General features: G+C 41.9%; 1 protein-coding gene across 1 annotated transcript; it reads left to right on the top strand.

Moving 5' to 3' along the window:
• Nucleotides 1–829: 829 nt before the first annotated feature.
• Nucleotides 830–2967, top strand: olig2 (oligodendrocyte lineage transcription factor 2). Its single transcript, XM_076746156.1, has 2 exons — nt 830–949; nt 1415–2967. The coding sequence occupies exons 1-2, from the start codon at nt 870–872 to the stop codon at nt 2253–2255; spliced, it is 921 nt and encodes a 306-aa protein (XP_076602271.1). The 5' UTR covers nt 830–869; the 3' UTR covers nt 2256–2967.
• The last annotated feature ends 9490 nt before the right edge of the window (nt 2968–12457 follow it).

Here is a 12457-nt window from a genome sequence, read left to right as displayed (position 1 = left end):
TCTCACGCAGACTAATTGAAATGTTACCGATCATAACCGTTAAAGACAATTTTGCACACTTCATTAATTAACGTTAAAGATGCAGTTGAACAGCAGCTGCTGGCCGACAGCGGTAAAAACGGAAAACACCATATCAACAGCCAAACTGCATGCAGGAAGCATATTGCGCTGCTTATTAAGCTTCGATCCGTTATTAATGTTCATTTGAAGGGGCGACGTGGTTTCACGGTCGGATAGGCTGCAGCTCGGCGGGTTTAATAACAACAACAACAACAAAAAAAAAAAAAAAAAAAAAAAAAATGAGAGATTGAGATGAACGAATTTTCAGTCATAATAATGGCACAAATATTTTACGCTTTAGATTATTAAAATTATATATTATTAAATTACATTTTTAGACTTTTATTTATTTTTATTATTATTTTTTTTAAACCCAACAGCTTTTTAGTCAGTTTCTGCACCAAACGAATTAATTACCGCTGAAATCATTAAAATGTATTCTGTTTTATTGTATCACTGTTGATCCTGAATAATGCATTAGCCTGCTTTTCACTTATGAAAGGCAAAATGTGGCTTATTCTGCGTGTTATTCTAATAAAATCCATCCACACGCGGGCCAACATTTTCACAAGAAGGGGCCATATGTAGGAGGGAGTGTGTCTGATTTCACTTAATGCTGTGTGTTGGTAATTACATCAGGCTGGAGGACCCTCTGTCACCCTCCTCCCACGTCTTCCCACCCTCCTCCCTGCATGGAGCTGATTGGTCGCAGGGAGGCAGCCGGGACAGAAACGGCGTTGTCCTGGTGACCTGGCCTCTGTGCGCCTCAGCCCGCTATATAACCCGGCGGTGGCACGCAGGCGTGCCAAATGGGCTGTCAGATGCGCGTTGGAGTAACAAGTGGATTTCACGTTGAAGGTTTTCTCCCATCGCGCTTGGAAACACTCTTGTAAGTGTTTAATTATTTGTTTTTAATCATTCTGGTCGATATTGAGTGTTATCTTGCACAGATTTGATGGCTGTTCTCCCTCTGCTTTATTTATATCAACCAGAGGCGTGTAGAAACGATACGGGCACTCATTAATAACTTATTCCTCATCTGATGAGACAATATAATATAAAAATTTCAAAAAGCTACAGCAAGAAAAGCTGAAGAAAATTACTTGAAAGTTGTGTGTTACTGTTAAAGTTCTGCAGCATTCAGGATAAATGATCCGCTACCACTTCATCTACAGCCGAATCCAGTTTTTAACCTTGGCCTACTTTTAATTATTAATTAAGGATTAAACAGTAAGAACTTTTTACCATTAGTCCTCGTGACCCTCAAAGTAGATATAGTGGCGCTGGCACAAGATGAGATGTGGATTTTGGGGTTCAGTAAATTAAATGAACTAAAAAAGTGTTTTGTCTTCAGAGCACAGTGCTGGACCAGGACCATGGACTCTGATACGAGCCGCGTGTCGAGCAGACCGTCATCTCCCGAAGTGGACGACATCTTCCTCTCCACCCTCAAGAAGTCAGTGCACGGCTTCTCCGGCGCCGTGTCCTCCACACAGAGCGACTCTCCGTCAGATATCGCCAACCTGCGCGGCCTCTCCGCCGCGGATGAGGAGTCCCTCGCCCTCCGGCTGGCCAAGAAAGACCGTAAACTCCTGTCAGAAGGCGAGCTGCAGTCTATCCGCCTCAAGATCAACAGCCGCGAGAGGAAAAGGATGCACGACCTCAACGTGGCCATGGACGGGCTCCGGGAGGTCATGCCCTATGCGCATGGACCGTCGGTGCGCAAACTCTCCAAAATCGCCACCCTGCTTCTGGCTAGAAACTACATCCTGATGCTGAGCAACTCACTGGAGGAGATGAAGCGGCTTGTCAGCGAAATCTACGGCAGCAGCGGACACCACAGCGGCTTCCACCCGTCAGCCTGTGGGACTATGACACACGCAGGGCCCGTGCCGGGACACCCGGCGGCTTCCCACGCCACACACCCGGCGGTGCACCACCCGCTCCTCCCGCCGGCGGCCGTCTCCACCGCCTCTCTGTCCGCGCCCGGCATCGCCGCCGTCACCTCGGTCAGACCCCATCACGGACTCCTGAAAGCTCCCACTGCCGGTGCAGGGCCACTGGGCAGCAGCTTCCAGCACTGGGGCGTCGGTGCCGGGATGCCTTGTCCGTGCAGCATGTGCCAAGTCCCGCCTCCGCATGTGTCCAGCATGAGCACCGTCACCATGCCGAGGCTGGCCAGCGACTCCAAGTGACTCCAGACTCAGTGGAGACGAACTGTTGGGGCTGTCACAAACTTTCTCTCCCCACAATATTCCACTTTTAATTTATCTTTGTTGTTGAGTCGACAGAGCCAGTAAAGACCAATGCGTTGGTTTTCCTCACTGGGACTTTGGGGTTTTGCAACTAACTTAGTGTTTTCTGGTAATTAACCTCAACTGTAACAGGTGTTTCTTCACAGAGCTCCCAAAGCAGCACAAAACTTCAGCTTCTTACTGGAAATCTTCGATGGCCCAGCCGTCCGTGTGTCTCCACACTTATTTAAAGATCAAACTGAATCGCTGGTGAAGTCGCTTTTCCGCTCTGGGGGCCTGCAGGGGGAAAAGGTCCCAAAATCAAACCACAAATATAGAGTGTAAATATGTAGATGGATTATTCTGTTCAAATAGTGGGAGATATTATATATTAGAGTCTTGTTATTGTGTGGGGAGAGCCCCCCCCCCACCTCCCCACCCCGCACGTGTTGCACCTGCTTTATTCTATCGTCTCACTCGATGCTTCTCTCCTTCTTGTCTGTCCAGTAGGCTGTTATTCTCTGTCCGACGCGAACAATGACCACTTCTTTATTTTTTTAATAAAAAATGAAAATGATATTTATTTACTTATTTTGGACGGGAATTTCAGATGAATATCTGATTATGTTGGGGTTTGAAATGTAAAATAAAGACGATTCATTGAAAAGGTAAACAGACTTTGGTGATCTTCTTTTAATCTTTTCTTTTAATCTTAAATGATGAATGTGTCTCACTGAGGTTAAAGCAGCACTGATCCACCAACAGGCCGACGGAGAAACACTGAACACCAACATTACTACAGAGAACAATTATCTTCACATCACACAAACAAACAAACCTGAACAGGCTTTTTTTTTTTTTTTTTTTAATGTAGAAATACACCTGAAACAAACTGCTCCTTTTTGGACACACATTGGAGTAAAACATACAACGTACAGGCTTTAACAACTTCACCTGAAAGCTGACTTATATTATTATAATTCTTGGAATTTTTAAGCAAGAAGGCAACAGAGGGATGAGCAATAGCATGTAGAAAGGTCCATCTCTTTTCCACCTTAAAGAGAAAAGTGGCCTTCATTATATCCGCCATCAATAAAACAAAATTAAGAATCGCCTCATTTCATGGTTCTTAGCTTAATGAGACAGTTTTGTGATTTTGTGCTGGATAAATAAAATCTAGTTTATTTTATAGAAAATCATTCTAACAGTGTCTGTGGACATTCAAAATGTATCCAGGAATAAAAATATATCTGTAGCTTTACAGTTTGGTTCACAATAACTTAAATCTTAACCTCATGATTAGTCCTACATAAAATCATAATGCGTATTTCATGAAACAGAAGACAAATAAAAACAAGAATTTTGTTGCAGAGTTTTCTTACATTTAATGGAAAAAATAAAGCTGTTTGATCAGAGCTCGTCTCTCCTGCTGGGTGATACTTAGATGTCATCAGAGTCAGTGTTTTGTGATCCCTCACAGCTGCGCACAAGGTGACTTCAGCACGTGGAGGATCAGCTTCATCTCACACACAAACTCAACGCTGTCATTTTAAAGGCACCTGTACGTCCGAGTGAACTGTCTGTCCTGCAGAAATTATCCGCTATAATGAGCTCAGATATCGACACATTACATATTGATATTGATCATTGATATTCTATCTTCTAACCTGGATGCTGTGACAAGAGGGCGACCACGAAAAACTGCATTTGGAATCGTCAGTTTAGTAAATATGCGTGTAAACAGGCGTAGAGGACGCGCTCAAAAAGCTCTGCTGGCAGAAAGGAGCCAGTGATGAGTAAAGGCCGGTACACTTTAGGAAAAGGTAGCAGCTGCATAGCAGATTGTGCATGCTGTTGCAATGTTTTCCAAAGGCTTTTGAAGCTGGAACGATATGAACTAAATCTCTGAATATTCATGCACGCATTTGTTTATTCTTCTCATTACTGGAATTGAATTATTCAGAGTCCTTCAGCGTTTTGTAGGACGTTTCAGAGAGGAAGAGGTCATTTGGTGCAATACCATAATAATAATAATAATAATAATAATAATAATAATAATAATAATAATAATAATAATAATAATAATAAAACAGTCTATTTACAGGTCAGCAATGACAATCATTCTTTAAAAACTTGTAGGAGTGTGACTGTGGTATGTTTTCAAAGCTCATTAAGCCGCTTTGATGGCAGCATTCAACAACACTTTGACTATTTTTGATTTTCCTGCAGAATCAGATGGATCCATGATTAGTGACACACTAGCAGGCCACCAACCAAAAACCAGCCACAAAAAGTAGCACTTTTCACCATTGCTCATTTGTTCATTTGTTCTCAATGTAGATGTGATTTAAACTATGTAAAATACTGTTGAGTTCTGCCGGGGGGGGGGGGGGGGGCAGAGCTTATAGGACAGTTTTGATGTTTGACACTCACACCAGCAGCCTGTTAATTCAGTCACTTTCATGTACTTTTTCAAAACAGGCTGCGCCATGAACTGTGTTATTGAGGGCAGAATGGATTTTTTTTTTCTTTCTTGAAAACCATTTTAGAGAGCGAGAGAACCTTCAAACAGCCTTAAAAGTTCTGCAAACATACACAGGTGTTTTCAGTGATTTTGATCAGGCGACTGGTCAGCTTTGTGCTCTTGAATTCTTCAAGTTTTCTCAATGGCAACATGAAATAGTTAACAAAAGACATGTATGAAACATGAGTGGACTCTATAGATCCTTCAGACCTCTTTCATTATCATCATCCATATCACAGTGTATCTACAAAGCCTTTTTCACAGCAGACAGTTTAACTTGTCATACCATGAAATGCACAGTTGTTACTAACAACATTAATGATGGCTCTGCTCTGTTCAAGTGTGCAGGTAAGTCATGACATCATGCACAATGCCAGGACCCTGACACTGACGCATATGACATTTTCTGTTCAGATTTTACCACAATCATTGGCTGGCTAACGGAGACCTCATTGGTTACTCATATATACTGTATAATAAATAAATAAATAACCTTCTAACCTTCCTTCTATACTACCTTGTACTTTGTCTTTTAATTCACCAACTCAGATACAAATGCACATGCTCTTTATATGCACAACTGGGCAATGTAATTGCTACTTGCTGCTTTATTTTGTCTTTTCCCTTTAGTGTTGACGTCATGTTGACAGATTCCAGCACAGCTTCAAAACAGTATGACAGCAGATAGTTTTCACTTGACTAAACATCACAGTCAGTAAAAAGAAAATGGACCTTCTGTCAAATCTCGACATTTTGCCTGCACAGAAACATTCCCCATATACCCCTCACTCTGATAACTTAGTGCAGCCACAACACAAAATGACACACAATGACTCACTGACGTTTTGTGTTCTCTCCACCTACAGTTGGACATGGCACATCTGATTAAGTTCTGCAGGTGATGAAGTAGAAGAAGACGTGGTGGTTGAAGAAAAGTTTGTACAACAAAAAATGTAAACTACACTTTATAACAATATAACATCTGGAGCAGACTGGATAGACCGATGATACAGAGTGAGGATTAAAACACAAATATCAAATAATAAAGACATAAGCTTAGGATATTTATTCTTGGAACAGTGGTTTCACTTAGCCCCAGAGCCGCCCAAGCACCAGAGCAAAACACAGTTAACGTGGAGTACAAAATATCATGTTGCAACAATAATTAGATCCCCCTCTCCCCCATGAGCCCCCCTCTTTAGTCTGAATTTCAGCATTGATCTATTCTACTCTTAATAACTTGGATATGTAAGAACAGCAAATTCCAAGCTTTGCTGGTCAGGAAGTTGTGATTATACAACAAACAGCACCAAGTGACAGCTAGAATAAATCAACAGATCTCTGTTTTCATGGATAAAGCATTAGCTGTTACCATTGTTATTCGAGGTGAAATTTCAGCCTTACGCTCAAGGTAGGAGCAGTTATTCAGAAAGCTAGCTGCTGGCTGGCCATTCAGATTCATATCCTTATCTGTATCTGAGTCTAGCGGCCATTTTGGCATCATTATTAAGAATTAGCTTTATTGCTAGCTAATACATACAAAATGTCTATACACAAAACATAATTCTAATGTTAGCATTAGACGAGATAAGCCTACCTCTACACTGGTTACATTGGTACATAGGTTAGCAAGGGGTTGTGGTCTTGGTTAGATATCCAAATGTTTAGTTTGGGATTCTGTGAGTTTTTTTTTTTTTTTTTTTTTTTTTGGCATGTTTACTTTTTCAGTGTTCAACCTAAACTGCTATCTTTTTTGACCATAACCAAAGTGTTTAATGGCCTAAACCCCCTGATCATGAGTCAAACGCAGGTTGTGAAGCCCAGTCTCTGGTGTCAGTCCTGCACGTTACCCATCATCCACTCTGATAAGACTGGTCTTTCCTCCTTTGGAAAAACCATTTAGTATAAATGTTGTTTCAAGCAGGATTGGTGAATAACACAACTGGCATATGTGTCCAAAATCTCCCATACCTATTAAAGTGGGTTGAGATCTGGTGATTGTCAAAGCATAAGATCCACATAATGTTCATACTTATCAAACCTTTCATTCCCTGCTCATTTATTCAACTAAAAAGAACTTTAGTCCACAGTGACTAATAGATAGTTAGGCTATACTCAATCAGATGGTTAAGATTATTTGTCTTGTTGTCTTTCTATGTTGGAGACATTTTAGAATAAGTTGGCAGAAGTTGCAGCTCTGCCTTGGCCAATAGCAGCTGGGCTTCACATGCCTGTGACTGGATTTGAATAAACAGCTCCTTATACACTGTTGGTGGCAGGCTGACTTATCCATTGATGCTGAGAGTCTGAGGTTGATTCTGTGACAGTTTAAATATTCATAACTTTGGACAGAAGGGGAGCATCAGTCTTACGCTGTTGTAACTGGATTTAAATCTTCCTGAAAACACTGCACAGATGTACACTCTTTCAGCTCTGTACATCATGTTGTGTTAGCTGAAAGGATTAAAGGTTGGTGGGATGCATCAAAGGTGGCGGAATAACAGAAGGAGAAACAGAGTCTATGATGGAGCAAAGGAGGAATAAGGGGAGAAGATAAACAAACAGAGAAGCTGTCAGAGACAAAAGTAGGATTTAACACTTACAAGGGAATAGATTTCTCTCTGAGGTGAATATGAGACTTCAGAGGTCACTCTTTCCCATGGGACTGAAGTTTATTCCAACACAGCCTCATCTGCTCGGCTTTAACCACCATTAAACACTGCGGCGGACGCTGACACACACAAAGAAACACTGACTATGTGGGTTAGACAAGCAACAAGTGGCTGCTTAACTGAGTATTTAGCTGTTTTTTGTTTTGTCTTGACAACTTCTTATGCTGTTAAAGGAATATGTCGACATTTTTAAAAATGCAAAAAGATTGATGAGAAAATTGATTCTTATCTGTCTGTTGAACATGAAGCTACAACTAACAACTGATTAACTATTGCTCGGCTAACGTCTGTATAACCACAAATTGTTGTTTTGACACTTTAGTTGCATGAATTTGACAAACAAGATATGAAATGCTAATGATTGAGCTTTAGAGATGCTGTTCGGTATGTTTTTACCCGCAGACAGAGCCAGGGTCAATCTTCTAAATCTCGCAGCAAGAAAGTGGCAAAATATTGCTTTAAATATTTGTAATGATTCACTAACAAGTGAGCTAAGCTTATTCTTATTATCACACCAGCAGCGTGGCTCTAAGGATAGTAGTGTCAGTTTGTTCACGCACTACTTTGGTCCAAACTGAAATATCTTGACAATATTTGGATACAGGTCTGTATAATTATGTATAGACATTCATGTTCCCCAAAGGATGATCCTTCTTGTTGACATTTCTGTTTTTAAGTGAAATACCTGAGCCTGGTCTCGTTCCGCACCAAACACTGATGCAGATGGGTTTACATGGGATGGGAGTTAGTTCAACGCCCGCTGCGTCTCATACAGGCGCTCAAGGGTACCTGAATGTGTATGAGATCATCGTCAGCCTCAGGTGATTTTGTTTGTTGCGAATTAGCAAGTGTTTGTATGCTACTCCATGCCTCTGTTAACATTATACTTCTATATTAAACCATTGTCACATTTTAGAGAGTTCACTTTCGCATTTAGCTCAAAGCAACGCTGCACCAGGTGTTTCAGGCCCTGGTGAGATGATAAAATACCACCCAGGAATGTGGTTTAACAAATAGATCTGCAAGCTCAGAGGATTTTCAGACACTTAAACACAGCAGTTAATAATACTAGAATATAGGATTTTCAGCAACGCAGCAGTAGCAGAAGACTTGCAAGTGTATGAGAGCCAAGTATCCTTGTGTAGAGGGAGCTTCTCTCAAATGTACTTCTTGATTAATACGTTTAATGTATTTGTTGTAGAACTTTCAGATCACATTGATGTTGATTTACAAAAGAAATGACTCAGAGATGCTTTCTGCTGGATTTTGAAGAGGGTGAATGCAGGTGGAGATGCATGTGAACAAAATCTATTGAAAACATGAAGGGGTGCGGGCTCTGCCTCTGCATTCTGAATATGCTAGCACTGTGTTGTCTCTTTGACACACTTGTTTATTTTGCAGGATACTATGCAGCCATGCAGTCTCCAGCTCTTCAACATTTTCCTCGACAGCAGTCAGCTCTGAACCTGACTGATTATAGGTCTGGGTCAGTGCTGTGGGTCTGATATTAGCAGCCTGGGTTGGATCCAGAATGATTTAGAGATCATTGCTGATAATGGATCACTTATGAGCTTACAATCTGAACCCATGCCAAATGCCTAGCCTTGGTGTGATGTGCAATGCACCTTGCAAGGAGTTTATAAGGTGACAGTTAGAGCAGCTTAATTTCATTAGGTGAGTCTCCTGGCATTCCGAATCCATGTCAATAAATGATGTTTTCATATTTCCTCATTAATTTGTACCAACTTCACATGATGTTCACAACTGGGCAAAAATCTGAGGTGCAGGTAGTTGGTACCATTTATAAATTCATCAGGAGAGTCTTAACAACTTAACAATTGTGTGTGTGTTTGTGTGTGTGTCCGGTAATCTATGAACAGAGGCAGATGAACTCCTTGATCGGGTGGATCAATGTGTTTAGTAAAAGCCCAGGGGGACAAAGCCAGAAGGGAGCGAGAGAGAGTAAAGGAAAGCGAGAGAAACAAAGCAAGAGAGCAGAAGATCCATTGAGTGTGTTTTTTGTGGCTGAAGAATCGTCCCCAGTGGCTTTGAAAAGAGGGATAATCCTGTCAAGTAAGCAGACCTTTGGATATTCATGACTGGCCGAGCGGCTCTGCGGACTGAAGGAGGACACAGTCAGGATGGGATTAAACATCAAAGTGAATCCGAGGAGTGCAGGACTGGGACATGAATCAACCAATGCAAAAACACAGAGGTCTCAGAGGGGTGTGCTGGGGGCCAGTGGGGACCAGTTGTCTGGTGGGTGGACAGCACTTTGAATGACTCTAGGATGAGGCCCTCCCGAAGGCCATTCAGGAGAGTGATGTGGTGTGGTGTGTGCACCTGCCCCCAGCCTGAGAAACATATACACACAAGCATCGCATTTACTAACAAACTAAGTTCTTGCTGCTGTCGTCTGTCAGTCTGTCAGGAGAGTTTTGGTGGCAAAAATGATCAAGTGATTAGACACACCTGTGCTTTTTTGTGCTTTTGGTCTGGGTCTTTCTTTCATGCTTTGGACCAGGTCCCTCAGTTCAAATGAGGGGGAATCTTAATTCTACAGCATGAGATATTCTAGACAACAGTGTGTCAAAAGTTCGGGGAAGAACATTTCCTGTGTCAACATGACAGTATCCCATGCACAAAGTCAGGTTCATACAGAAATGCTTTTCCCAGTTTGGTACTGGGAACCTGACTGGCCTGCTCACAGCGCTCATCTCAACCACATTCAACACCTTTGGGATGAACTGTGGGTCAGGATGGAGGGATGGCTCAAATACAGGACTTTCATCCAGGAGACCAGGGTCAGTGTCCTGTTTCAAACCAAAAGTCAATGTTGACATTTCTAAGTTTACCTCCATATCTTATTTAAGTTATGTCACACACGTAACATATTTAACTAACATCACGTACTTATTTTAACAAAAACCACTAACTTTTTCTAAACCTAATTGCATAGTAAACTGTGACTATTTCACAATGCAGAAACACTCAGGTCTTAGACACTAAAGGATTCTGTCTGTGTCTGCATGAGATGCCGAGGGGCATGACACAACACACACATACATAGACAGGCACACTGATGTGAAGCCTATATTTTGGAAACCAGCAAAATGTGTGTGTGTGTGTGTGTGTGTGTGTGTGTGTGTGTGTGTGTGTGTATGGACGTGCACGGGGACATAAATCTGTTTTACTTATGGGAACAAAACACAAGTCCCCTTAATGTAGAATCATTAAATCTTAGGATGAAGAATTGGGTTAAGATTATGGTCAGGGTAAGTCTCCAGGGAGTGAATGGGTTAGGGTCTATATAATGTCCCCAAAAGTGATGGAAACACAAGTGTGTGTGTTTGTTTGTGTGTGTGTGTGTGTGTGTGTGTGTGTGTGTGTGTGTGTGTGTGTGTGTATACCATGTAGATGACATCCCATATGGTTTGTTGACCATCCCATGCTCTGTCCCCTGGCAGCGGCCCAGCCAGCTCTGACTGCTGGCAGCTGGGACGTTTGGACAAAGAAACTCAACATGACAGGACTCGAAGACGAAACTGAGGTGCTGTTTGGACACACACACACACACACACACACACACACACACACACACACACACACACACACAGTGTCCTGCAGTTGGCTGGAGAGGTTTGAATCTATGCTAAGACTTTTATGAGATGTCTTACACTGACATTTATGTATGGATGGATTTGTACTAGAGAGTGAATCACAAAAATATCGATTTGCATTTTGGAAGTAAACATTTCCATCCTTAAAAAAATGCACTGTTTCTCATTATTGATCTGATCTGACGATGCTGTCCTGGTGATGGAGGCCTTGTAAAACCGTAACATATGGCTGTCTCCTGATCTGCCACTGCCATGGTTACGGTTGGGTTTAGGCAAAACTTGCTTGCAAATGTACAACTCAACACAATACCTGCTAAACAAAAAGTTAACGTCGTCATTGTGACCATATTAGCATGCTGACATTAGCATTTTGCTCAAAGTAGGGCTGTGCTGAAGTACAGCCTCACAGAGGCCCGAGATACAACACACATTCTCTCATACCACTTGTATTTTCCAGAGCTTTCCGTAACTTTCTTGAGCTTTTCTTGGTTAAGTCAACCTAGTGTGATTTCTGCCTCACAGTAGCCATGCCACCATGAGATGATTTAATACCTACAACTCCAATTTGTCAAGTTACTGAAGCCCGCTATCATGTTGCGCTGCAGCATATGTCTGCTCTCTGAGTTGTTGCCTCCCCTGGGCTCCCTGTTTCACAAATCAAATTATCGCCACACACAGAATTGCTGCTATCTGATTTACAAGCAAACTGGACAGAAGTAAAATAAAATAATCTTTTTTTTCATGTTTAGGTCTGTATTCAACCATTTAATTAATATAGTCGTAAAAGAAAAGAAGTTAATGGTCGTCAGTGGGAGGCCAGTCATGAGTTGGGACAACATCTGTGATAAACCTGCTGTAGTTTAATCAGAGTGGGGGCTGAATAGAAAGGGAGAGGCTGCTTCAGTCTGATCTCTCAGGTCTTAGTGGAGATTTGAATGTGCTGAGAGGCTGTGAGGAGCAGGAGCACAGTGGGAGGTGAATGAGCTGCAGGAGGAGGAGGAGGAGGCTGTAAGGTATAGCAGAGGGGGGAGGGGTTAACTGGGTGTGGGTGTGTGTTTGTGTGTGCGGTACAGGGTGTGTAGGCTGACAGATGTGTCCATCAACGCCTGAAAGAATCATCTTACATCCACTGCATCCATCTGCCAGCTTTTTTTGTGAAATAAGAGCAATGTCTCGAAACACAAAATGATGTTTGATGTTTGATGTGTGATGACTGTTTATTCAACAAGTGGGAGAAAACGTGTGCAGATCACTTTAACCTTTGAAACTCTGCCAACTCCACCAGTAGGTGCAAACACTTAGTGTGCAACTAAGTGAAAGTAAAAATACATATATTTAGGTTCTATC

This window comes from Chaetodon auriga, chromosome 13 (genome assembly GCF_051107435.1).
Source record: "Chaetodon auriga isolate fChaAug3 chromosome 13, fChaAug3.hap1, whole genome shotgun sequence".
Classification (NCBI taxonomy): Eukaryota; Metazoa; Chordata; class Actinopteri; order Chaetodontiformes; family Chaetodontidae; genus Chaetodon; species Chaetodon auriga.
The sequence above is the reverse complement of the archived record's forward strand: the minus strand, read 5'-3'. Positions and strand labels throughout refer to the sequence as shown.